The sequence below is a fragment of the Cyanistes caeruleus genome, chromosome 8, assembly GCF_971803275.1.
Source record: "Cyanistes caeruleus chromosome 8, bCyaCae1.hap1.1, whole genome shotgun sequence".
Lineage (NCBI taxonomy): Eukaryota > Metazoa > Chordata > Aves > Passeriformes > Paridae > Cyanistes > Cyanistes caeruleus.
Genome location: NC_141708.1, coordinates 35,759,771 through 35,785,665, shown reverse-complemented (window position 1 = coordinate 35,785,665; position 25,895 = coordinate 35,759,771). Strand labels below are relative to the sequence as shown.

The window sequence follows — 25,895 nt, the reverse complement described above, 5'->3', positions numbered from 1 at the left end:
CTGGCCAAAAGTCATGCTTTGGTGGCTTTGTTTTCTGTACAAAAAAAAAATTAAAATTATAAACTTACTGAAACAAACAAAAAAATTCACAGCATGAAATGAAAATCATGAATCACAGCATGAATTCACATCACAAAATGAAAAAATTCATTTACCAGATGGTGATTGTTTGGGAAATCAGGAGAAGAGTACAGTGCTGCTCTCCCCCAAAAAAGGAGAAGCAAGTCTGAATCACTGCAGTTGCTTTTCCAACAACACATTGTTGGATTAGCTTGAACTTCAGAGAGGAGAAAAGAATATGCACAAGCCAGGCTAGTGCCTGGTGCTTTTAGAACACAGCCTGAGGAGCTTGGTTTCAGCAGGAAAAAAACAGAAGCAGACACTTGGCTCCACCCAAGGTGGGCAGGCAGGCAGCACACCTTAGGTACCTGTCTGTATCACAACTGAGATTTTTGTGACAAAAAAACCCCACTGCTCTTCTAGCTCCTGAAGCAAAAACGCCAGAGGTGGGAAGTTTGCACCAAACAAATGAAAACACAGAATTTCAAGTGGTGGTACAGAACACAACTGGTCCATACAGACACTGGGGCTGCCTGGTCTGTATCAGAACAGAAGCTTTATCTGCATCACAGACAGGCTACAAATTCTGGAGCCACATGGATTCCCAGGGCTCATGTTTCAAGTCCAGGTCAGGTGCAACTTTGCTTGTCTCAAACCATGACCTTCTTGTTGTCTACACGAGGATCTCAGATTTCACTTCACAGAGCTAAAGTAAGAGAACTAAGAATTTTAGCTTGAGAGACCTTGGAGACCCAGAAAAAAAATCCCCAACCCAAACCCTGTGCCAGTCTCAGCACAAAATTCCCAGTTACAACCATCAGAGCTTTGGTTCTTCCAACCTTGTCCTGCTCCACATCCACAAATGAGTTGTTCTTCACATGGTGGGACTACAATTAAAAGCTGCTCTCAAGAGAGGTTAAATCCAGAATGCATGGAAGCAAACTCCATTGCAGGTTTCTTCAGGGAAAAACAACTCCCTGTACTCACAGACAGGGCAGTAGACAAACATAACCCAGAATTTACTACCCAGGAACTTTGCAGGGAAGTCCACAGAAGCCACAGTAAAACAATTCATGATCTAACAGTCTATTTTTCCTCTTTTAAAGTATCTTAAAATCTAAAACTAAGAGGTGAGGCTGCCACAAGCTGTGGATGATGTGTGCTTAGGGAGACAAAATGCTTCAGGATCTACTCACTTTCTGCTATAAGTCTGTGTATTTTTTACTTGAAGTGTCAAATGCATCTCCCCAAAGATAAATATTCATCCTCAGTCTTGCAGAACCAAGAAAAGATCTGGAGAATGATTTTGGACAAGGACATGGAGAACTGGATGACTGTTAATGGCCTTTCTATAATTCTGTCTTTAAGAGGGAGCCACACCATTTGCACCACATTTTTCTTAGAACACTTCTGTTTAAAAAAGAAAAATAATAAAAAACAATCATCTCAGAGGTGTACAACACCCAAAGACCCTGGGTAAGTGCCTCCTGCTAAATTATCCCAAGCAACATCATGCCACCTGAAGTCACATCTAGGCCAAGACACTTTTTCACTGACACCCCTTCAACATCCCAACAAGAAAACACAGCACCTGGAATAAATATAATTAAGGTTATTTTTATTGTTGTACCCAACCACCCTCAGCCTCACTGCACTGAGCTGTGTTAAAATATTGGGCCCAAATATGTCAACTGGGAACTTGGGAAGAAAAGGCCAGGTATTTCCATAACCCAGCTCACTTCAGGAAGTGTTCCTGCAGCAACTGGAACAGCATGAAACAATGTGTTTTTATAATAAACCTAATATGATTGCTACAGAACTTATTTTGCTCAAGAAAATAAAAAAATGTTATTTCCACATTCCAGATCTGAACATGCTGATGGCTCCCTCAACTATCACCTGAAAAATTTAACGTTTCTGAGATGCTGCTTCAAAGCCCTGCTCAGACTTCAAATGATTTGCAAGTCTTGCAGCCTGAGGACAACGGGATCATCTCTCCTCAAACCCTGAGCTTACCCAGGATCCCAGGAGGCACAACAGGAACCTGCAGGGAGAAGTGACACAGCCACCAATGACACACAGGGCCATCCAGAGGGTCCTCAGCAGGCACACAGTAATGGTGGAATCAAGGCACATCATTCTTTTTCCTCCAGAACATGGAATTTCAGCTTCCTTGGTTCAGGAAGCATTAGGGAATATCACAAAAATTTCAACAGGAGATGGGTCATGGGGACAAGCCACTTCCATCCACAAGGAAATAGAGGGGTTACATGAGTTTAAGATTCACTGTAAACACCTTCCACTAACCCAGGCTGCTCCAACCTCATCCAGCCTGGCCTTGGACATTTCCAGGGATCCAGGGGCAGCCACAGCTTCTCTGGGCACCCTGTGCCAGGGCTTCCCCACCCTCACATGGAAGGATTTCTTCCCAGTATCCCATCTAATCCTGCCCTCTGACAGTGGGAAGCTTTTAAATGATCTGTTGCTCCAGATGGACAAATAGTTTAAGTATCTTTTATTAGCTTTGGTTGTATTTTTGTTGGGGCTTTTTTTATACCTCCCTATGTTCAAACATATTTTTTAGTGAGCACTTGAGGTTGTTTTTTTTTGGTGTTGGGAGTTTTTTACATTTTATCAAAGTGGCACAGCTGAGGTTGGGCTGACAGAAAGCTACAGGCAAACAAACTTCTTCCAGGTGCTCAAGCACTTGGAGCTGGAAAGTCAGCACAACTCTGCACACTGCAAAAAAAGGCAACTCATTCTCCTACAGCTTTAAGATAAGCCCTAAGAGAGCACTCCAGGACAAGAATGTTCTACACAGAATTATTAAGGGTAACAATCAGCCAAATGATTAATTCAGCAGTTAAAGCACCTGACAGCAGCTGAGTTGCACAGCCCAACATCCAGCAACATCATCCTCACCTGCAGCGTATTTGCTCCCAGTTTGCAGGTCAAGAGGTCACAGAGAACACAGGCAAGTATTTCTCAGCTGGGCCCTGTTCTAAAAATGAGAAAGAAACATAATAAAGGTCATAACTTCGTGCTGCACCTAATTTCCCTCCTGGCAGTCATGCCCTGCAGTGCTCACATGTATCGACCTCAGGAAATGCATCTCAGACTGAGCCAAAAAAAAAGCCAGGAGGAGGAAAATGGTTAACAGCTGAAAAAAGGAATTACAGACAAGCCAGGCCTTTAACTCAAGCCTGAGCTGGCAACGAAGATTCTAAAGCAGAAACCTCCAAAAATCCAGCCTGGTTTGACCTGCCCACCCCATGAGACCCCACTAAACACAGTCAAATTTACCATCTTTCCCAAGCAACTCATTAAACTACAGGCAGGTACAGAACACATAAATCACGTTGTGATAAATATCAGGCGTTTCTGTACTCTGAGCAGTTTATTAACTCTAATTCATCCTAAAGGTTTTCCGACACAAACCCCACATCAAACACAGCTGGGGCCATTCAGCGGAGTTAAAGCTTAAAGGAAGCTCTATCACGAGAAAGTGGTTTGACAGGAGCTCTTACACACGGCAATAACTCACGCAGCCTGAGCAGCTCCGCCGGCGATCCCACAACCAGCAAGGAAAATAAACCAAACCTAACTCCTCTCACGGTGTGAGAGCCCCACAGAGCACTCCCTGCAGGGCCCCTCGGCGGGATCCCCCCATCCTCTGAGCGCCGCGATGTTCCCCCGGACCCGCGGGTTCATTTCCCAGGGGTGAAGGCACAGTGTTACTGCGAGACCCAGGGATGGAGGAGCCAGAAGAACACGGCATCCCGAGCCCCGTGTGGGACGGAAAACCTGGTTTTCCCGGCCAGCGGCTCTGCCTGCGATCCCTTAGCCCCAAGTGCCGGGACCCTCTAGCGCCGGGGCCCAGGACCCCTCAGTCCCGGGGCTTTGGAGTCCCTCAGCTCCGGGAGGCAGGACCCTCCTACTCCCGGGGCCTGCGGCTCTCCCTAGCCCCAAGAGCCGCTTCCATTCCCGGGAACCCCTCCTCAGCCTCCAGGACTCCCCTCAGACCTATGGCCTACGCAGACCCCACATTCCGGGGCCTTGAACTTCCCCCAGCCCCGTGCCCCATGCCTCGGGACGCTCCCACCCAGTTCCGGGTGCTGGGATCCACTCAACACAGGCCCCATCACACCCCAAAGCCCGGAACACCGGAACCGAGGACTCCCCAGCCCTGAGCCATCCCCTCTCCGCCACCTCCCGGCCCCCTCAGGACCCCGCTCACCTCAACCCCGCCGCCGCTCCCGCCGCCCCGCCCGCCGCGCGCGCGCTTCCGGGGGCGGGGCCCGCGCGGGGGGCGCGGTCTGAGCGCGCGGGGGCGTAACCCGCCCGTGGTGGGCGTGGCCTCGGCGCCTGCCGGGTGCCGTGAGGGGTTCGGGGGTCGCTGCGGGTTTTGGGGGATTCCCTGCGAGTGTTGGGGTTCAAAAACCTCTTGGTGTAGGTCACGAGAGGCCTTTATACAGCGTGTGGTGAGTGTTCCTACGGGTCCTGTGTGTAGGGGCTGAGGGGATTTGGTATAGGGCCTGAAAGAGTGTGTAGGGAACCTCAGGGGATTTGACGCATAGACTGGAAGGCCTGTATATAGGGTCTCAGGGAACCATATATATATGTATATATATGGGTTCTTCGTGGTCTGTATGTAAGGTCTGAGGGGTCTGTATATAGCGTCTGAGAGGCCCAGATAGACAGAGGTTCTGAAGGGGCTGTGTATAGGTTCTGAGGGGCCTATATTATATATATATATACAGGTTCTGGGAGGCTTGTATATAATGTCTCAGGGGCCCAGATAGACAAACAGATAGACAGAGGCTCTGAAAGGTCTGTAGATGAGATCTGAGGAACCTATATACATACTACATATATATATATATATGTATATATTTTGAAAGGTCTGTATGTAGAGTCTCAGGGGCCTATCTATCTATGATGTATAGATAAATATATATGCTATGAAATGCCTTTATATAGAGTCTCAGGGGCCCATATCTGTAGGTCCTGGATGGCCTTATATATAGCATACATACATACTATACAAGGAGTGTCTCTATAGGTCCTAGATAGCAGGGCTGCAGGGCTTGTGTATAGTGCCTGAGAGAGTGGTATATAGGATCTCAGGGGCTTTTATATAGCTATATAGCCATAGAACCATAGAATGTTAAGTGATTGGAAGGGATCTTAAAGATCATCTTGTTCTGCCATGGGCAGGGACACCTTCCACTATCCCAGGTGGCTCCAAGCCCTGTCCAGCCTGGCCTTGGACACATCCAGGGGCAGCCACAGCTTCTCTGGGCACCCTGTGGTGGAATTCCTTCATTCTCCTGGGTAGGTGTGGCAGCAGCTGCAGCCGTGCCCAGTGGCCCAGGAATAGGATGACAGCGGGAAGGGAAAGTGAGAGAGGCATGCCTGGGTCATGTGCACCTCGGCATCTAGATCAGAGGGAGGATTCACTGCTGAGGAGGCTAATTTTAGGTATTTTAATTATAGTTACTTCCAGATGCCTCTTAGGCTGGCTCTCCTCAGGCTTTAATGTACCTACCCCCCATTAAAAAGCACATTTTCCAGAGGCATAAATAGACAGCAATTGCTCTTGAGGAATCCAGGAGGTTGCTGAATCCTGACTCTGCCCTCCCACAGCAGGAACACTGTGAGGATTTTTAGGATGAACCTTTTGGCGAGGCTTAAGGGGATCCCAGAGGCTTAGAAGGGTCTCTTTGGGGCGGAGGTCTGGCCATCTCCAGATCCCAAAAAGGGGTGGGAGAAGGAGCCAGCAAACACTGGCACGTTTGGGTAACTCAGGTCTGAGTTGTGATGAGACAGGGATCACCATCCTGCCCAGTCCAGGTGAATTTTCCCCCCCTATCCTATTGCTCCATGAGAAGCTGGGCAGTGCTCATGGTGACCAACACCACTCCTTTATTGGCAAAGTAGACACTGTCCCCCATCTCAGGGCTGTGCTGTTTTATCGGCAGTCACCTGGAAACACCAACCTTTCTTCTAAATAAAAGGAGATAAAATGCACTTGAACCTGGGATCCTCCTGAATATCCTCATCCACCCATGCCTGATGCACCTGCAGGGTTTTGCATCAATCTCCATGGGCCCAATTCTGCTGCATCACAGCCCTGGACATCTGTAGGAGTAAAACTGGCTAATCCAAAATTTAACATGGAGAAAATGATGAATGAATGGGCTAAAAAAATAATTTAGGATTTTTTCTTCTTAGCTGACTTATTTAATCCAAGCACTTTGGGGCGTGAGCAGGTTTTCCAAAGTGATGGCTTTGCTTATGGCTTATCACACACTCACTTTCCCTTACATCAGTGTTTTATTTGCAGGAGAGAACAATCCACGCTTCTCTCGGCAGTGTCGGGATGGTTGATGAGGGTTTGAAGCTTAAGTTTTCCACTTCAGCCTTTCCTGAAGGAAAGCACTGCTATAATATTAATTGCAAACGCTGGTGTGCTTTTCTCCAGCAATTCTTCTCGGGAGCAGCTTTCCAATACTCAGCCAGCTGTCATTATAAGCACCAGGAGAAAGCTTTGTTAAATACATTCTTTTCTTTAGGTTTTCCAAGAGTGGAAGATGCTTCTAGCAGGAGCTATTTGACCTAAAACGTCAGGGTTTCATTTTGGTGCCAATATCCTCACCCCTTTCTCTCTCCCTGCGCCTTGGGGAGCCGTTCCCTGCTGGCTTGTTTAATTGCCTGGGGTATTGATCTCAGGGCTCACATTTAATTCCCATTTTTGTGCTTTGTAATGGGTGCCCACACACTCAGCACGGGTTTGCTAATGAATTTTTGGGCTTTCTGCTGCCCTCAGCCTGTGCTCAAAGCCCATCTTCCCCCACCTCTGTCAAATATTCCCTGGAAACGTATAAACTGACAAAAATTTTACTTTTGGTCGTTCCCAGCTCCTCTTTAATGATAAATAAATATCCAAATACAGAATATGAATGGCTGAAGGAATAGGGACTAGGAGAGAGTTGGGGCAGGGTCTGCTTGCTGTGCTCATCCCTGTCCTCCCTCAGAGCTGCTGGCAGCAATCCCTGTAGGAAGTCCCATGAGGAGGACATCCTGAACACATCTGTGCTCACCCAGGCAAAAAGAGGTGTAGGGGTGGGTAGTTCATGGTGAAAAGAGGTGGCTCTGCTCCCAAGGGACCTTCCCCATCCTGGAGCTTCCTTCCTCCCCCTTTCCTGCCTTTCTAATCTCCATTTTCTACCTCACCCAGGCTGCATTCGCCACAGTTTTGCCATTTTTAGGCTTTTAATCCCAGCGTGATGGGATGCTGGGAGCTGTCCCAGGGAGAGGCTGATGTTGCAGAGAGGGAAACCCTGGCTGTGGTCCATGAGGTGACTCCTTTGCCGAGATGTGCGTGGGAACATCTTCCACTGTGGAGTCATCACTGAGGGCTTGGCTACTCGAAATCCTTGTTTTGAAGCATTTTTCCTTTCGCCATCGGTTTTCAACATGACAGGAGAGGGAAACACAACAAGCAGGGATCAAGCAAAGACTCTCTCCTGTCTGAGCAGTGAAGCTTGGGAACAGCTGCTGCTGCAATTTGTCTCCTTGATTTTCCAAGAAAATGCAAATAATCACTGAAATGCTAAATGTGTGGAGTTGGAAAGACAGTGGGTAAATCCTTCCAGAAGGATGCAGTCGAGGTTTCAACCGCACTTTCCCAACCAGTAAAGAAGGGAAAGCTCATCCTGCAGGAAAATCCAGCCAGAAATGAGGACTGAGATGGAGAATGTCTCAGGGACAAACTCCAAAATGAACATTGCTTGGAGAAAAGCTTTGAACAACCCATCAGGACTTGTGGAAGGCAGCACTGGAGGGAGGTGGGGATGGAAAAAGGAGAGCTGTGATGGTGTGGGTGATGCTGAAGCACATCTGTGTCATCCCATGACTTGGTCGTGCTCCTCCCCGTATTTTTAGAAACACAGTGGGGTAAATAACAGGAATTAAGAAGGAGCTGCCACCGGTGTTGTAGTAACTCCCAGGCCAGAGGAAGAAGTCTTTTCTGAGTAATCCAGGTACATCGTCTTTCAAGAGAAAGCTGAGCACAGATTGCTTATTTAGCCCAGGTGCTGCGAGGTCTATCGAGGTCTATCGAGGTCTATAGCCCAGCCCACCATGTCTCATATATATATATATATATACATTTATGTGTGCATATCCAGATATTTTTTGATCACACACTTTTCTTCCCCTTCATTGAAACTGCTGTTGAGTGGGGTGCCAGTCTGACCCAGCGCCCCCCCCGCCACTGCATCCCCAGGGCTGTGGTGGTATTTTTGCTGCATCCCACTTTCCTGCAGCCTCTCCCTGGTGGTCTCCCTCCCCAGTGCTCCCCATCTCCTGGCACCCCTCCTTAGTGCACCCCACCTCCCTGCACGCCTTTTCCCGGTGCTCCCCATCTTTCAACATCCCGTCCCTGGCTGTTCCTCCTTAGGGCTCCCCCCGCGCCCCCTCTTTCCACTCCCAGCCACGCCCATTATTGGTCACGCCCCCATTGGCCCCGCCCCGCGGCACCCCCGTCGAGGAGTTTCCCTGCCCTCGGGCCCGCGCGTGGCCCCGCCCACCGACCAATCGCCTCTCCGGGCCGCCCACCTGCTCGGCGCCGATTGGCTGCGCCGGCCCAGAGGCCGGCCGGAGGGGCGCCGCGATTGGCCAGCGGCGCCGGCCGGTCCCGCCCCGCCGCTCCCCGCGCGCCCGCCCCGCCCCGCCCCGCCCGGGCGGCAGCAGCACCGCCGCCGCCGCCACCGCCGCCGCCGCAGCCGCAGCGTGGGGCGGCTCCAGCGGTGCGATGGCGGCCACGGCGGGCAGAGCGCTGCCGCTCCTCTTCTGCGGCCGCCGCCCCGCCGCGCTCACCTCCGCCGCCAGCCGCTTCCCGGCGCTGGGCCGGCGCCGTCAGCAGCAGCAGCGACACCGGACGGTGAGTGAGGCGGCGGCCGTGTGCCCTTCAGAAGGCGGGCGCGCTGCCGGCGGGCGGCGCGGGGGCCCCGGCTCCGCGGCTTCTCCACGGCGCGTTCGCGGCGGCTCCCGGCTCCGCCAGCTGCGCGTTTATTCTTAGCGCCGTCACTGGGTGAAACTTGAGCGCGGCGGCGGGCGGCGGGCGGCGGCAGCAGCGGAGCTCTCGTGGTCGCGCTCCGGCAGCGGCAGCCCGCGGCCCTCCCGCCCCGGGAGCGGGCGGTGCTGCCGGCGCTGCCCGGCGTTCCGGGGCCGCGCTCCCGGGGCGGGGGTCGCGGCGCGGCGGGGCGCGGCCGCCAGGTGGCGCCGGGAGCCGCCGGGAGCGGCGGGGGGGGCGCGGGGGGCGCGGAGCCCCCGCCGGGAGCGGGAGCGGCGGCACCGCCAGCGAGCCGGGCGGGCAGCGCAGCGCCCCTTCCCCGGGTTTTGCTGTCCCTCCCTTCCCTTGCCGTCCCGCTCAAGGTCAGCCAAGGGAGAGGCGCTCGGGGGGCTTCCCGAATCCCGGTGGGGGCAAAGCCGGCTGGGCTCTGTTCGCTCCCTTTTCCTCGGTGGCTTTGCTAGGAAAAGCGGGGACAGGCAGAGCACAGCTTCCTATGTGTCTCGGGGCGGAGAAAAACCTGTAAAGGTAGCAGGTCGCGTCTTGGAGCTCGAAAGATTTGCTAAAAATACCGGGAGGGGTTTTTTTCCCCCACTATTTATTCTTTTCAAACTAAGGGAGCAGCGTGTAACCGTGGGATATCCTTCTGGCTTTTGCCACAATCTGTTTTATTGCTGCCTGTAAAAGAGCTTCTGCCGGAGGTGTGCACCTGTCGCTCCCTTGTTTTGCTCCAAACAAGTAATCACGGAACTACGTGCAGCCACCAAAATCGTGCCTTTAATCCGGTGACGGAGCGGGCTCTGAGCTCCTCTGGAGCGGCGGATCCATCACTGGTGGTCCCTCGGGTGCTGTTTAAAGAGTTGTTTGTGCCTGGTATCTTCAGGGTGCCGCTGTTCCTCCGCCCCTGCCGGTGTGTTTTGGCAGCGAGGGGATGCCCGAGGTTCCGTCGGTATGGGGTGTCTCCATCCCGGCAGTCCCGCATTGGCAGCGCCGTCGTTCCCACGTGTGTTGACTGCAGGCACCTGCTCAGGTGTGGAATGGCCTTTCCAGAGACCCTGATTCATGTTTGAGATGTCTCCTTTTAGCGGTGGGGCCCTGGGCAATAATTTGTGTTTGTCTAAATTTAAATTGACCTTTGCGATTGGTTTAACGGAGACTCAGATCCGTGCTTGGTTTCACTCCCTGGGTTAAGCGTAGCAGTAAATGTGTGAGAAAATTATTAAAAAAACATTAAAAAGCCGTGAATCTCCCGTGTTTTCCCAGGATACTGAGTGGACGTGACAGAGGTGTGGGCATGTTAAAATCCTACTCTCAGAACCTTCAGGAGCTTGGGGAAAGAGGAGGATTTTGCTCCTGTCCTGGGGAACTGACGATTAGAAAGCCCTCCTGGCTTTCATTGGGCTGTGCTATTTGATTTTTGGCAGCCTGGCATTAGTTTTTGGGTTTTTTTTCAACAGGGAGGTTGTGTGCAGGTCGGTTTGGTTGAATCCCCGAGAACCAAGGGATGGGGTGCAAGCGGGTCAGGATCCAGGATGCCGGCAGCTCCTTCTGGCAGCATCTGTGATGTGCCTGTTTATCCCCTCACAGCAGGGACGAGTTATCCTTTCCCTCACACTGCACTTGAGAGCCTGTGCAGACCACTGAGAGAGAGCAGCTGAATCCTGGAATAAATGATCTCCAAGGAAAAATTAAAAGAACTGGAGCGCTTCATTATAAAGAGGAAATTGAATGGAGGTGTTGCTGCAAAGAGGAAGCAGAAAATCGGGCAAATCCATGTCGGGTGGGAGAAATAATGGGTTCAGAGTGTGAGCAGAGGGGCTTGGCTGGGTGCTGGGAATCTTTACTGACAGTAAGAGCAGTGAAATGCTGAATTATTTCCTGGAAGGCTGTTCAGTCTTTGTTATCAGAAGTAGTTGGGACAGGTTAGGCTCGCATCGATCAGTTATGGCTGATGAAGAATCGATCCTGCTCTGTGATGGGACTGGGATGTACAAGCTTGCTGAGACCGTAGATTATATGAAGGAGGACTTGGGAAGGGTTTGTATAATATGAGCATAATTAATAGAGTGATTATATCAGTTGTGTCTGAGCAATGTTGTTCTTAGTGCCATCAATTCCACTTGGATATTTCTCAGGATGGTTGGATTCTCGCAGAGGGGATAAATAAAATGGGCTTTCTTTGAAACAGGCTGGAAATGCTAAATGGTCTTATGGATGAGTTCTCTCAAAAGCAATATAAGTAATGCTGGAAGAAGTAGACCAGATTGCTGTGAGAGGACAGTGCTGTAAAACAAACAAAAAGCTCCTCCAGATGAGTGAAGGACAGAGGAGGAGGTTTGGATAACACCAAATGGGAGAGAGGGCGAGAGGTCCCTGCTCTTGAACAAATACTTGGATTATGAAGGAATATTTGGGAGTGCATTCATACTGGGAGACACAGGGCTTGAATAAAGCATTCACAGCTTTGCTTGAGAGTTCTGAAACCTGAGGGAGCTGGGAAAGCTCAGTGGGCTCAGCATGGAGATGTTCCCACAGGAACAATCCTGTAGGGAGAAGGCCTCGAGTCTTTGCGTTCTGTCCCTAACAGGATCACAAGGGGTGAGAGATCTGGGGAGGAGGATGCAAGAAACCTGAATGAGAAGTTCATTCATTAATCCTGGAGTAGGGATAAGCAAGAAGAAGGAAATTATCAGCTTCCCAAGGGCTGAGGTGCAGTGGGGCTGGGAAGCAGGCCTGGAAAAGCTTCACGAGGAAGCAAGCTATAAAGAGTTTTCAATGATGTGGAGACAGACAAAATACTTAAATAAAATGTACTCCTTTTGTGTATTGAATGCCTAAATCCTCATGGCTTTTTTCCTGCAGAGACTAGAGGCTCCTGTTACTGTGTTTCCTGGTGCCTGTCACCAGGGGTTGGGTTATGTTGGATTGGAATGTAGTCAGCTGGTGCAAAAATACCTACGGAAAATCAAGGGCTTGGCTGTATGTGTGGCATTGCTGTAGTGGTTCATCCTGGCACTTCTGGGCAAATCAGCAATATTGACTTCTAGTGCCTTCTTCCAAGCCTAAGAAGGAAAAACTGAACCCAACTGAGCCACAGCCAGATTTTGAGCAGGTATTGGACACCCTGCAGGCTTTTCTTAGTGCTCCAGATGAGGATGGGGGTTACTTGTGCTGATCCATCCTCCAAGCCAGGTAGGATTTTGGTGATGGTGGGCCAGGTTTGAGGATGTGGTGGAGAGTGTATCCTGCAAAGATCCTGCTCTGTGCCGAGCAGAGATGGGATAAGCCTCAAGAGGAGGATGCAGGGGACATCCCTTTATTCAGCATAGATACAATGTCTATTTAGTGGGGTTTTTTTTCTTATGCAGCCTCAACTTGCAGAGAAGTTGTAGCCCAGCTCGTGAAGCAAATTGTCAGGTGGAGCTTGGCACTCTCAGAGCTCAGGGGTGGCTGCAGGGATGGTGAGGCTTGGAAGACTGTGGGGTGTGTTTTTGCTGAGAATGGAAGCTGGCAGACTTGTTTAATTAACTGCACTGCTGTTTCCCTGACCTGGCATACTGCTGATTGTGATTTTCCAAGGAATGATTGAAAAGCTTTATTTATTTTTAAATTCTTTCTTGAGCTAAGGCTTCAAAGGGGATGACCAGCAAATATATTTGGATGTATGAAAGTGGCAAAAATCAGAGAATACACTTTCAGTGCTCTCTCTGTGTGAAAGAGGAACACAATACGAGGAGTAGATGTTGGTTTGGGTTGTTTGGGTTTTTTTTGACAGTTATTTGATGATATTACTGCTTTTTATTTCTTATTTAGCCCATATAATAAGGGGACTAATAAAGAATTTTAAATGTAGGGTCTGTGATGGAAAAGGAAGTTACAGTCATGATCAAGTTGATGCTGTCACTAATACAAAAGATGCAGGGAAATTCTTTTTCCACAATGGGAATTTTTCACAGCTGTGCTCAGGAGGGAAATATCTCTCCTGACCAGAGCCAAGTCTTGGAAAGAGAAGAAGAAAACAAGTTGTTCTTTTTCTAAAGCTGTTTTAAGACTCATCTTAAGGAGGAAACGTTCTGTCAGCTTAGGTTCCCCCACAGTCTGGAGGGTGCAACGTAACTTTTATGACTTAATTTCTATGAGTCACCAGTTTGCCATTCGATAAAATAGCATTGAGCTGACTCAAATATGCAATTTAAATTATTCTTCTGATTGTAGGTCTGGGGAAACGTAGAAATTGTTTTAGATTTGGGTGGCTGTTTGTTTTGTTTGCCTTTTTTAAAATAATTCTTCATTAATTGCAGTGGTCAGCCACTCCTCCTAAAATCCCATCTTGCTGCTTTCTACTTCTGTGGCTTCTGGTAGGATGAGGAACTGTGCTAGAAAAAATTGAAATTTATTGAAACTAGATGAAGCTGTGCTCTGTGTGCTCACCATGGGGACACACTTCTTATTTCTGAAGTGCTCTTGGGGTGAGAGACCACCTGGGATATTGCTGGAGGGGATTTCATCATGTTTTCACTTTACCAGTGCAAACTACAGCAGTCAGGCTTTAAGGGCTATTTTGTCCTTGAGTATTTAATGCTGAAAATGAAATTACTTGTGCTTCTGCTATTAAAGATTCTGCAAAGGGTTTTCTCCCTGTTATTAAGGTCTCAATTGGTCATCAGAATGAGATGTCATCTTAATGAAGATGAAAATATGCTGCACTTGAGTGTGATGTGGAATTAGTTTCCCGCAGGACAAGCCCGTGGGGTATGGTTTTTGTCTCATGTAAAACACAGAGCGTGTCCACTATCTTCTTCTGCATTCTTGGCAGCTCTTAAGGAATTAGGAAATGGAGAGCTCATTTCAGCAATTTGCTTTTGTTGGCTTCCCCAGGAGGAAAGGGCTGCTGTGCAATGTGGAAACTCTCAATCTCTGACACGTTGGAATAATTAAAACTCGAATTTCACTCAAATATGTAACTTGTGAAAGATCTACGAGGGTGGAATCACCATAAAAACCAGCTCTGGGTGACTGTCAGTCGTGTGCTCTGTCAGTCTTGTCTTAAACCCTTGTTTTTTTCTGCCCAAACTGACTCTTGATGATGCTGAGCTCTTTTGGATTGGCAGCTGAAACCTGTGGAAGGAACAGCAAAAAGATGTTTGCTGGCCAGGGTGGAGGTTGTGAGATGGATTCAGAGTAGGAAGGAAATTAGTTGTGACAGATTATTGTAAGAGGAAATAGTTAGTCATTCTATTTCAACCATTCTTTAAAAATCCATCCTCATAATTTAGGCTCCTCATTTTTCTTAGATGTTTGGACTTAAGTGAGAATGAGTTTTCTGCCTGGCAAAGCAACTCCAAAAATGACAATTTTAAGTACTGCTCTGACAAATGAGGATATTAAGAGAAAATGGGCTGCTCAAGATAGCACAGGAGTGATGTGGGATTTTTTTTTTTTTTAACTTGTGTGTTAAAAAGAAATATCTGGGGTCTGGCTGATGGTTTTTCTATACAAATTTTCCTGCATGAATACTGTTCTGTCATTATTCATGCTTGCCCCTGAGAATAATTTGATATCCCATGTCCCGCTCGTGTTTTCTGCTTCTAGACAAAACTCACACACTGTGAATATGCAGTGCAGCAGCAACCTTTTAATAGTCATTTAAATTAATTGGAAACCTGTCCCAAACATCACAAAGGTTCCTGGGGGGGAGATGGGAGGGAAAGCTGGCAGCAAAAGTTATTTTCTCCCTGAAATAACAGTGAGCTGAAAAACTGCAGAGATTTCCCAGGGGGAGAAAAATGTGATTCCTTTTTTGGAATGAAAATGCCCTGATTTATCATGTGACTTGGGAAATCCTCTTGGCTTCCTGCAGAGGGGGAAAGTGTAAGTTGAAGGTTTGGTCGGGTGGTGGAGCCTGGCATGTTTGTGATGCATGAGGGCTCCAGTGGGAGCCTCCTGCTTGCTGCAAGGATATTCCTGTTATCCAGGGACTTGTTCCTGAGGCAGTGACAACAGAAATTTCATTGTCTAAATATTGAGTGGATTGGATAATTGCACTCGTACGGCGCTGTGTGGTTTCTTCCGAGGCTGGGGGTGTTGCGTTTAAGTGGAGAGTAGGATCCTTCCCTTGGGTTTCAGTGTAAGGGATTCAAGGGAACCAAATCCAGCATCTCTGATAAGAGAGAAGAATTGTTTCATGAGCAGTGCATATTGCTAGTAATGAAACCAGCTCCAGAAACTCCCTTCTGAATTAAGGGAATATATTAAGATTTTTTCCTTTCCCGAGATGAGAAACTCGAGATGAGCTGTCCTTGTGTTTCATGAGCTGCCTAGAGAATTCCTGAGCGTGGCTTTTATTCAGGCTGTGGTCAGTGCCCTGACTGTTGTTTTTGAGAGGACTGTTGTTGTTTTTGAACCTGGAAACCGTGGTGTTGGGAGGGAGGGAAACCACCCCAAGAGCTGAGACATCCGTTCCTCGTTGCTCGGCTGGGTGATGCTGTGATTGCTAAGTAACGACGGTCCCAAAACAGAGCTTTGGTCTGAAGCCAAAAAGCCACGGATTTCTCTGACCAGCAAGCTGAAGAGTGCTGAGATGAATTTTATTTTAAGGATAATTTCATCCCCAGACAAAGACCGTGACTCAGGTTCACGCATGTTCTCATGGAAAACAGATCACGGTTTTGAATCAGCCATTCACTCGTGTGTGTGGGAGGGACCATTTCCATATTTCCTCTTGGCATTTGGTGCTCGAGAGAGTAATTTTAAACAAACAGTTTCACAAAGTACCTCGTTATTGAGCTAGATTGAACAGGGCAGGATATGACACCGCTCAGATATGGTTTTTTTTGAGCTGGCAAGGAAGTCAGGATTTTGAGAAGAGCATTGATACTATGCAGGCACTTGTGAAATGAATTGTTTTGTAAATAACATTTTTAACAGATGTTGTTTTATTTTTTTCATCTTTCCCTAAAGGTGGGTTGTTTCTGGTGGCTGTCCTTGCAGACCATTCAGTTTTTCTCTGCACAGCAGCTCCTTTGCTTGTGCTGAATTGTGGGGTTTTTTTCCGTTTGCAGTCAGTGGTACACACTCTGCAGGATGCCCTCCCCTCTCCCACTGCTAACACACAGCTCCAGTTTGTGTGGAGCACACAGGGCTCTGGATCTGGGGCAGGGAGTTTGGTGGAGCTCCTGCTTTCATGACCTACTTCTTCATGGAAGTAAAAAAAAAAAACCAACCTGCTCCTGGTGGCTCAGAAGAGAGATTTGGCCTTTTTTGGAACAATAATCAGACTCCAGCTTGATGCAGTCGTACTCCTCGAGGTTGTTCCCTGAGTTATTCCGGTTTCAGTGGAAAAAAGGAGACAGGAACACCTATGCCTAGAGCAGTGTGGTTTTTGGGATTTAAAGCAGGCACTCTGTGTTCCCGAGGAGCTGTTTGTTGTTGTGGTCAGTCAGATGTAATTAATTTCTTTATTTGTCCTTTTGTAGAGGTGTAGGTGTGTAACTGACTCATCCTCAACACTGTAACTCCTGTTTTTTTCTCCCATTTAGGACATTTGACAACACTCATAAAGCTGAATTGCTATGATTAGCCTGACATTTTATATAATAGAGTGCACCAGAGAGGGCTGTTTGTTCTTGGAATTACAATGTCAAAGTACCACAGTAGTTTTCAGGGCAGTGTTTCCGTAATTTGTGTGGATTTCCCGCTCGGATGGAGTGCACATCGCCGTGAGACAGGCGGATCACCGGGATATCTCCATGTTCCCTGCGTATCCGCAGTAGCCGGTGCACGGGTTCCGTGGCACTGCGGGATCTCTGCTTGCCTCCTTCAGGAGCTGACGATGCTCCAGGCAAGATTCTGACTCATAAAACGCTTCCAAGCTTCCTTACAGCCTCGGGAATGTGGAAATACGTGGCCTGTGGGCTCCAGCATCAAGCTGGATTCCTGCCCTGGCCGTGCCATCCCACCGAGGACGTGGAGACCCCACTGGCTGCGTGTCAAGTCTACGTTTTCTCAATTTCCTTGGCTAAAAAGTTAATCCAGCACTTACCTCCTCTCCACTGAACACCCCTCAAAGCCCTGCCTCTTTTTTAAAAAAAAAAACAAATAAAAAAAGAATAGTAAAGCTTTCAGCTATTCTATCTATCATGCTTTCCATTTTTATAATACCAACTGGCATCCCAAGAGTTGTTTTTAGGTTAGGCTAATTTGGTTCTCAAGTGTATTTCCCTTTTTTTTGCCATGAGTGGTTTAAAATGTGTATTATTTTGGCCATGATTTGCCTTGGAAAAAGCATTCTCTGGAACACTTTAATACAGTTATTTAATAGCTGTAAATAACTGAGCTGGTAGAGAACAGCTTGGCTGACCACTGGCAGTAATATGCATGAAACTTATTTAATCCTAAATGATTAAACTTGAGTTTTATGGGTTGTGTTTATAGCTGCAGTTCTCCAGCTCTGATTTCATCTCTGTGCTGCCTTAACCTTAATATTAATTTTCAGTCCTGCTGATCACTGACTTATGTGAGGCTTTTCCCACGACCAGATCAACCTCAGTCTGGTTTCTGAAGAAATGTAACAGTCAAAATAGAAAAATATATTTCTTTTTTTTTTTTGCTGCTGTTACTGTATCTTCCTCCTACTGCTCTGGTGTTTTGCTGAGTCCTTCAACTTCTCTTGGCTGTTTGAGATGCATGAAGAGCTTGTACATAAACATGAGAGAAATCCATACAACTTCTTGGTAGAGAAATTTGGATTTATTGCGCATTACCTGAGTGCAAAACCCTTCCAGCTCTTGCTGTGAAAAATGTCTGCCTATTTCCTTGTTGGTCTGAAGAGCATCACACAAGTTGAAAGGACATTTTAAGTATAATAACTTCATGTTTTTGAAATCAGTTAATGAAGTTCAAGTTGTGTGATGTTCAGAGTCAACTCAGTAACTTGCGTGATCCGTGTGAGTAAATCCCACTTATTCCCTGGGAAGGTGGTTATTTCCCAAAATCAAGGGAGAGGACAATTGCAGGCAGACAATCAAAAATAGTGGGAGTGGGAAGAAAGTAGATGAAAAATAGGATGTGCTCGAGCTGTTGTCACCTGTTCATATTCCTCTTTGCCATCTATCGCTGTTATTGTAATAAGCACAGGAATTACAGGAAATACAGGCACATGAAAAGCACTCCAGCGACTTCTCCTGTATTTCTGATTTATATTCTGGGAATTTTGGTGCAGAGATGCCATTCTTGCCCATCCCTTGGTATTTCTAATGCTGTTGCTGCAAGGTTACTTTCCCCTCCCTGTTTAATAGTGTACCCATAGTGATAAACACAGTTTTTTTCCCTGTGCCAAGGCTTTTATCTTGCCTTTTTTTTTCCCTCCCCTCATCCTTCCTGTAAGAACAAGACTACCAAGCCATTTTGGGGGTATTAATTGCACTTTTTCACAAGAGACTGAAGGAGCACAACCTCAATAAAAAAGTCTTAACTTTTAACAGTTATGATTGCTGTTTACAGCTTTAGTTGGGATGTGGCTTTTCCAGGTAGATAATCTGATAGGGGAGGAATAACCAGGCTCTGACTAGACACTTTCTGCCCACAGCTCTGACCAGCCATCAGTTTTCTTTCCCTCTCTGCAGTAATTAGTGTGGAGCTACAAAGCTCAGAGGTTGGACACAGTGTATTAACCCTTGTGTCCAGGAGAGAGGAGATGGGAATGTTTGCCTTCAGGCTGGCCTCTTGTGAGAGTGCAAATCATCTGCTTTTTGTCCAGCTGATGTTCATAAAGTATTTCCTTTATAGAAAAGCTTTTAAGTAATATTTCAGGTAGGATTTAGAGTAACAAAGTTGAATAAAACATGTGCCACTTTGCTGCTGAAGCTGCTAGTTTCTTTTTTTTTCTTAGTAGGGCTAAGTAGCAGTGGCCAGCAAGATTAATTTTATGTGATGGTGCTGATTTAGCACTCCAGAGCCTTCAGTGGTAAAGAACTTTCTCCCTGTCCTCTCCCTTTTCTTCTGTCTTCCACCAAGTTTAGTTTCTAAAGCACAAACCCAAGTGGAATCTGTAAAATTGGGAGGTGTAAAATGTCCACTTCATCCAGCACGAGCTGTTAATCCCTCTCTGCACGGTTTTACATTTCTACAAATGAATTTTTTCATCGAAAGTTAGCAAAAAATTGTAATAGAACATAAGTGAAATAGCAAAAGTTAAACATCCATGTTTTAGAGCACAGTTGGTTGAATCATCGCCTTCGGACCTTTGAATGATGGTAATTTTTGGACCAAATTGTTGCTTCCACTCTTAATTCTTACATTCCTATGCTCTTAATTCCTCCCACTGGGAGGTTTTGGGGGAATCTCAGACTTCTGGGGGCAGTTTTCACTCAGAATAGGTTGCAACTCATTTTTAAAAGATGGCTTTGAAGATAACTGATTTTCAGACATCTTTACTGTGCTTGTGTTAAGATTATCCCAGTTTAGAAAAATAATCTGGAATTACTGTCAGTGAGACAGTAATCTGGCAGAGTACAGGTTTAAATGGATACTGCTAACAAATCCCAGGCAGTAAACTGAGCAGAGCTTCAGCATCAAAATATTTCCAGCTTTCTTGTAGTTTTCAAAATTCAGAGTTGCTTTACATTTTGCTGATTATTTCACAGTCGAGACTGGAAAATTACTTCTACTTTCTGAGTTTTAGGGCCACCATGAATCTTTTTTACCCTCTCTTGGTTTCCTCAGATGTGTTTTTTGGCAAAGAGCTGCTTTGCCAGGCATCCATCACGAAACTGAAGACACTGGACCATACACAACCTCACCAATTTTGCGCTTGCAGTTGTAGGATGCTCTGATTTCTACCTGTTTATTGTGGGAAAAGTTAATGTTTGGGTTGGAGGATGGCAAAACCCGGTGTTTTCGTGTTCCTCTGTCAGTAAAGGTGTGCAGAAGCAGCAGCTGGTTGTTCTCCAGGAGGAGTCAGCATGGATTGGGAAGCAGGAGCTGCAGGGCTGCCCCGGGGTAACTCTGTAGTTGCTGCTGGCAGAGAGGCTTCAGAGGAAGGAATTTCTGCAGTTCCTGTGCAAGCAGATGTTTTATCTTCATGAATCCTTCCTTGTCTGAGTGCAGAAGAGATTTTCAGGAAAGGCTGAGGCGGCTGTGGGGATTCTCTCAGGTTTTTTGTGAGTAAATATTTAATTTCTAAGAATTGCTGCCCTTTGAGTGGTGATGGTGGGTCCCTTCCAAAGAAAAGGGCTGTTTGGACCTCTTGGAGGATTTCTGGCCTCTGACATTGAACTTGCTGTTTGTTCCCATTTGGAAACCCTCTTTGGGATTGCAGAGTTCCTGTTGGAAGTGTGAGCAGTGAAGAATGAAATTGAACTGGTGAGCATCCCTGACTCTGGGATCCTGCAGACAGATGGACACTGGGCTGTTCAGGGACTGGGTGTCTTAATGCAGCTTATGTGGCTTCCTGGGGGATAAGTAGGAATGGATTTAATGCCACTAAATGGGAAAAAAAAATGTAATTAATGTTACATTTACTCTGTACAGATACATAACACTTAATATACGACTGTGTTTTCAGAGCAGTTTTCCTTCAAGTGATAATACCAGCCATAAAAATTCCACTTCTGCAGCAGGGCCATAAAAAATAATGACCTATTCCAATGTACTATCACATTCCTGAGCTTTAGGAAGTGTCTGTGTGGTGTCAGATCTGCACTTGGGGCTGTGGAGCACCAGGGTTAGAGCTCGATCTGTATGCGAGGGAGCGATGCCGGGGGTGGTTGGTGCTGCAGAAAAGGAGGCAATTTTTGTGTGCTTGAGGAAAAAAAAGCAGGCAGCTTGAAGGGCAGAGCTGCTTACTGCCTGGGGAAGCTATCCCTCCTTTCCAGCACCTCCAAGGAGGGGAGTTTATGTCTCTTCTGATATTGTGTGCCTTTTCTGCCACTGCGGTATTTAACTGGGCATTTTCTCCATGCGCTGTCTAGAAAACATTCATTTACCGAGTTTTGATGTTTTAAGGCAAAAAATCCACAAGTGTTAGGATAGAGATTAAACCAATTAACAGCTTGGCTAATATACCACAGAATCCCAGAGTGGTCTGGGTTGGAAGAGACCTTAAAACCCGTCCCAGTCTATCCCTTTATAGGCAGGATCCCACTATCCCAGGCTGCTCCAAGCCTTATCCAACCTGGCCTTGGGCACTTCCAGGGATCCAGGGGCAGCTCCAGCTTCTCTGGGCACCCTGTTCCAGGGCCTGCCCACCCTCCCAGGGAGCAATTCCTTCCCAATATCCCATCTAAATCTCTCCTCTGTCAGTTTGACACTATTCCCCCTTGTCCTCGTGCTCCATGCAGTTGTAGAAAGTCACTCTCCCTCTTTTTTATGGACCCCCCTTTAAGGTGCTGCAAGGAACTCCAGGTTTCCCTGGGGCTTTCTCTTCTCCAGGCTGAATATTCCCAGCTCTCCCAGCCTGTATCAAGGGAGTTGGTTTTAAAAACAATTAACAAGGGGTTGCACAATGGCCCCACAAACGGGGGGGAATTTTGTGTCCAGGTCAGAACCAGCAGGGCAGTGGATGACAGCCCCACCCTGGTGGGTTTGAAGGGATGATTCCCACCTGACCCTGGGTCTGGAGAGGCTTTTGTGCCCATTAGGGGGGATGAGGAAGGTGTGGGGGCCCAGGTGAGAGTGGTGAACAGAGTAAAAAGGAGATGGGAGAGCATCCCTCTCTCCCCTGCTGCCACCTCAGTTCTGTTTTCCTCAGCATGGAGCGTGTGCTGAGTGACCCCCCAGGAGAGCTTTGGGGCTCTGCTGGAATTAATGTGCTGTAATTATCTGGCATTTCCAGTCTTCCCATCTCTGTGTGTAGGGCCAGAGCTTGGGATGTGTGTCATGAATGTAAACTTCTTTGTGGAGAGAGAATGTACCGCTTAGCCCCAGGATACACCAGGGGGAAGTGAGGTTTTTGCCTTACAAACCTCGTTTTCTTCTCCATCCTTTCCTCACACCTCAAAGGGAGCACCTAACAAAGTTGAAAACTACATCTGGGATGTTTTTGGTGCCTCTTATCCTTGTTTATAATTTAGTAGTAACTCCACGAAAAATGTCTCAATTCATTTCAAAAATTGGGAAGGTTTACAGCCAGCTTGGTGTCTTGGTTATGTGTGCACTTAGATCAGAATGAGCCTTTTATATCGGTAGGGCAAAGGACAAAGAAATGCTTTTTTAAGTATGCAAGTGGTTGGATAAAGTAAATAAAGGTGAAGACACACAAATATTTGCTGCTTGGACTGTGTGTGACAGGGCACTGGATATGGTGATAAAAAATTCCTCCTTTTTGTGTACAAAGTCAGTTTTATTCTTTTCAAGCTAACAAAGAGGTCAATATTAAAATTCTGCTGTCGCCTTTTCAAGGAAATCATGTGGGCAGGATCATCTGGCTTTTCCTAGAGACAGAAGTCTAAACAATTGTCACTAGCAGATGTTTTGTGTAAGGCTTTTTAAAATGTCAAGTTGCTTTTCTTATGACAAAATTCAAGTTGACTAAACCTGAAGCTATATGTATCTTGGTTTTTTCCATGCCAGTCTATGTGGGGCCTTAAAGTATTTACCAAGCAGGAGTAGGGCTGCTGCAGCAGGAATATTTTTATCAGCAAAAGTATGAAAATCCAGGTCCTCTATCAGCTTGTCTCATACTGAATGTTAATTTTGTATAGGAAGAGTTAATGAATTGGCATACAGATTTAATCACCTGAACAAGAGGAGCCCTTCCTGTTGTTGGAGTACCAGAGTTGCCTGTTTCAACAACACTAAAATTGGTAAAATTCTCTTTGCAAGATAATGATGTGTGGATTTATTGGAAGTGTCTACCAAAATTCCACAAGTGCCACAAAGTGCCACCAAAATTCCAGGGTTTGCTGCCTGAGTGAGCCCCGGGACTTTGTGTTACTGCAGGTGTACATTGGTGATTTAATTAGGTGTGGAGATATTCCCTCCTCAAAATGGGCTCATGGAATAGGTTTCCTTTTCCTCCTTTTGCCAAGCATGAGCATGGCACAGAGCACCTGAGTGATTCTGGTGGCAGTGTGACCATGTGAGAGTTAGGGGGAATGAAAACTCCAAATCACAGGCAGATGATTGAAAGTTTAAAAGATGCTGGGATAAATCCAAGTACCACTGGGGTGGTGGTGTGGTTTGCAAAAGTTACCAAGGCCAACTCCTTAGCTGAAATTTCTTCCAATTAGGACATTCAGTTGGAGCTAATCATCTTCTGATGGGCAAAGAAATGGTTAACTAATCACACCTGATGGGTTGAAAGTCCTGTTCAGGGCTGGGTGGTGGTCATTTGCTTGGCAATTATGTTGGTACCTAATTGCCCTGCGGGTAACTTTAACTAAAAAAGTTAAAAAACCCTTTTGGAAAAAAGTTAAAACTCTTCTGTAAAAAAAAAAAAAAAAGTAAAACTCCTGTGGGTTTTTCCATTGGGAACTTTTAGATTGAAGAATTGGATCATCTTGAAGGAAGTTAAGAGACTTTGATTTCAGTGTTCAAGCTGGAAGGAGGTAAAATTTTGCAATTTTTCCTTATGGCTATTAATGAGCAGTAAACCTGAAGAGTTGTTGGGAATGACTGGGTGGTTTCTTGTTGCAGGGAATCCTTGCAGCTTGGCAGCTTCCATCTTTTTGGAGCATGGCTGGATTCAAACACCTCAGGTTGCTTAAGGCTTTGTAAATCTTTATTTGTCTTGAAATGCCTGAGTTCTGGCTGGATATTTCCAGGTAATTGCATTTTGGAGTTGGGCAATGCTGATTTTTTCACAGTTTAATTAAGCTCCTGCTTGACTAATGAGGTTCTTCACTATTTCCACCCCTGCCGTGTTGCTTGTTCTCTGCAGGCATCTTTTTGTTCCTCTCTTTCCTATTTTATCATCCTGATCTTCACCCTTTTGTCTACCAGCATGAAAATAAAAAACTGGAAGTCTTGGGTGGTAAAGATTTTTCAGCTCTTGGAGGTGTGTTAAGAGGTGTTGACTATCATCATTGGTTCAAGTTTTAGTGTCTGTTCATGCTAAAGAACTTCTGGGCCACTTTACATTAAACATATAAAAGGGAAAAAGAAAATACCTGTTAAAGTTCCATCAAAGGTGGAGTAGGGAATGTGGCCAGAGAATAACTTGAAAAATTGCACCTAAATCCAAAAGGGTTTTGACTATGCTGGATGTATCCTCCTGTTAATTGGGAAGCGTGGCTGAGAAATAATTTGGGAGAAAATAGATGGGATTTGTTCGAAAAAACAAGCATTAATCTGCATCTGTTTAAGGTTAGCAATGACTGATACATTTTTTGAGTAGTTATAGAAAAGGCAGTATGAATTGTTATGGTTGAGATGGGAAGTTTATAGGTTTTTCATTATCTGCTGATAAGGGAAATTGTTGTGGCATTTCTGAACGAGGTCGATATGGAGACCAGTTCATTTCATCATAGGCCTCTGGCTTTTTGCATGAGGGATTTTAAGTGTGCAGGAAAATCTTTAAGCCTAACAATTCAGATTCATCATGAAGTTGTTTTTTAGAGCTCTGTCTTGCTGGGGAGCTGGCTGGATGTGTGCCCAAGTGAAAGCTTTTATTTAAAGTGTTCCTTTTGTAGGCATTTAGACAGATTCAGGGGAATTATCATTATAATTGTCCCTCTTCAGGCTGTAACTGTGCCTTAGATGGCTGTTAAGCTTCTGATCACTGAAAGCAGCTGATGGTCTGCTCCTCTGAAGGACTGTCAAAACACCACATTTTTTGTTTCAATTCAGGAGAAAGTAATTGGGATTTTATCCGAGACAGGAGTGTTTGCTGGGCAGAAAATCATCTTGGGTTACAGCACCCTGGGTTTTAACAATCAAGCCATCCACTTTCCTCTAGTTTGACCTGACAGATGATGACAGTCTGCAATTTTTTTTTTTCCAATGAAAAATAATATAATGGCAAATAAATCCCCCTTTTCTCGTTTAGGACCGACTCCTCTGTCCCTTTCTCTGCCTTTAGCCCAGGCACAGTTGCATTCTCCGGGGTGAAACTGTTTTGTTGGAATATCTCACACACAGTTTGGCAAGATGTACCTTCTTGGGGTGGATTTGCCTTTCCTCTTCTGAAGAGATGGAGTTTACTGAAGGCTGAGTGAGCAGGTGGTAATGAGGGAGTTCTTTTATAGCTCCACTATAAACAGCAAGAGCAGGAGGACTGGTGCAGGAGGAGGATGGATTTACATTCATGGCATTATTGGATGAGTATTTGCTGTTTGTAGAACCTCTGAGTACTATGACAATTAATCCTACCTGCACCCTCCTGAGCTGCCTTTGCTGCTGGCACATCCCTGGCTTGTGTTTGTGTTGATAGCCTGAAATTGTAGGTAGGGCCTGTATTTATGTACCAGCTGTACATTTTGGGTAACTGGGAGTCTCTTGCATGGTTCTGTGCCATTGTGGCTGAGCAGAAAACCATTTTTGTGCCCACTTCAGCCTGTGGAAACACACAGAACCTTCAGTGTGACCCTCTGTCTCCTCTCTAACCAGTTCAAGTGTTAGGGGTGGAATTCACGAAGATGCTCTCAGGTGGTGTGTCTCTTATAGTTTGTCTGCACCTATCTCAGACTGCAAGAAATATTCTCAAATATCTGATGGACTTAATGCTTTTGCCTTGTCTTAAGGTGGATTTATTCCTAGGTTTGTGGGCTGTCTTGAGAAGGGACTTGGCTGATATTCCGTAGCAGGTCAAGTATCTGGGACA

The 25,895-nt window shown here is 46.5% G+C and overlaps 2 protein-coding genes across 4 annotated transcripts in view; one reads left to right on the top strand and one right to left on the bottom strand.

Moving 5' to 3' along the window:
- Positions 1–4,394, bottom strand: part of MICU1 (mitochondrial calcium uptake 1) — an 84,186-nt gene extending 79,792 nt beyond the window's left edge. The window contains exons 1-2 of one of the 2 annotated variants that reach the window (XM_023930087.2): positions 4,298–4,394; positions 2,983–3,061 (exon numbers count right to left, since the gene is read on the bottom strand). The gene's annotated coding sequence lies outside the window, so the exon portion shown is untranslated. The remainder of the gene's footprint in view (positions 1–2,982; positions 3,062–4,297) is intronic. The other variant, XM_023930082.2, reaches the window with a different exon arrangement.
- A 4,392-nt stretch (positions 4,395–8,786) lies between these two features.
- Positions 8,787–25,895, top strand: part of MCU (mitochondrial calcium uniporter) — a 77,485-nt gene continuing 60,376 nt past the window's right edge. The window contains exon 1 of one of the 2 annotated variants that reach the window (XM_086899961.1): positions 8,787–9,007. In XM_086899961.1, the coding sequence (XP_086756087.1) occupies positions 8,879–9,007 (129 nt within the window). In that variant the 5' untranslated portion in view covers positions 8,787–8,878. The remainder of the gene's footprint in view (positions 9,008–25,895) is intronic. The other variant, XM_086899960.1, reaches the window with a different exon arrangement.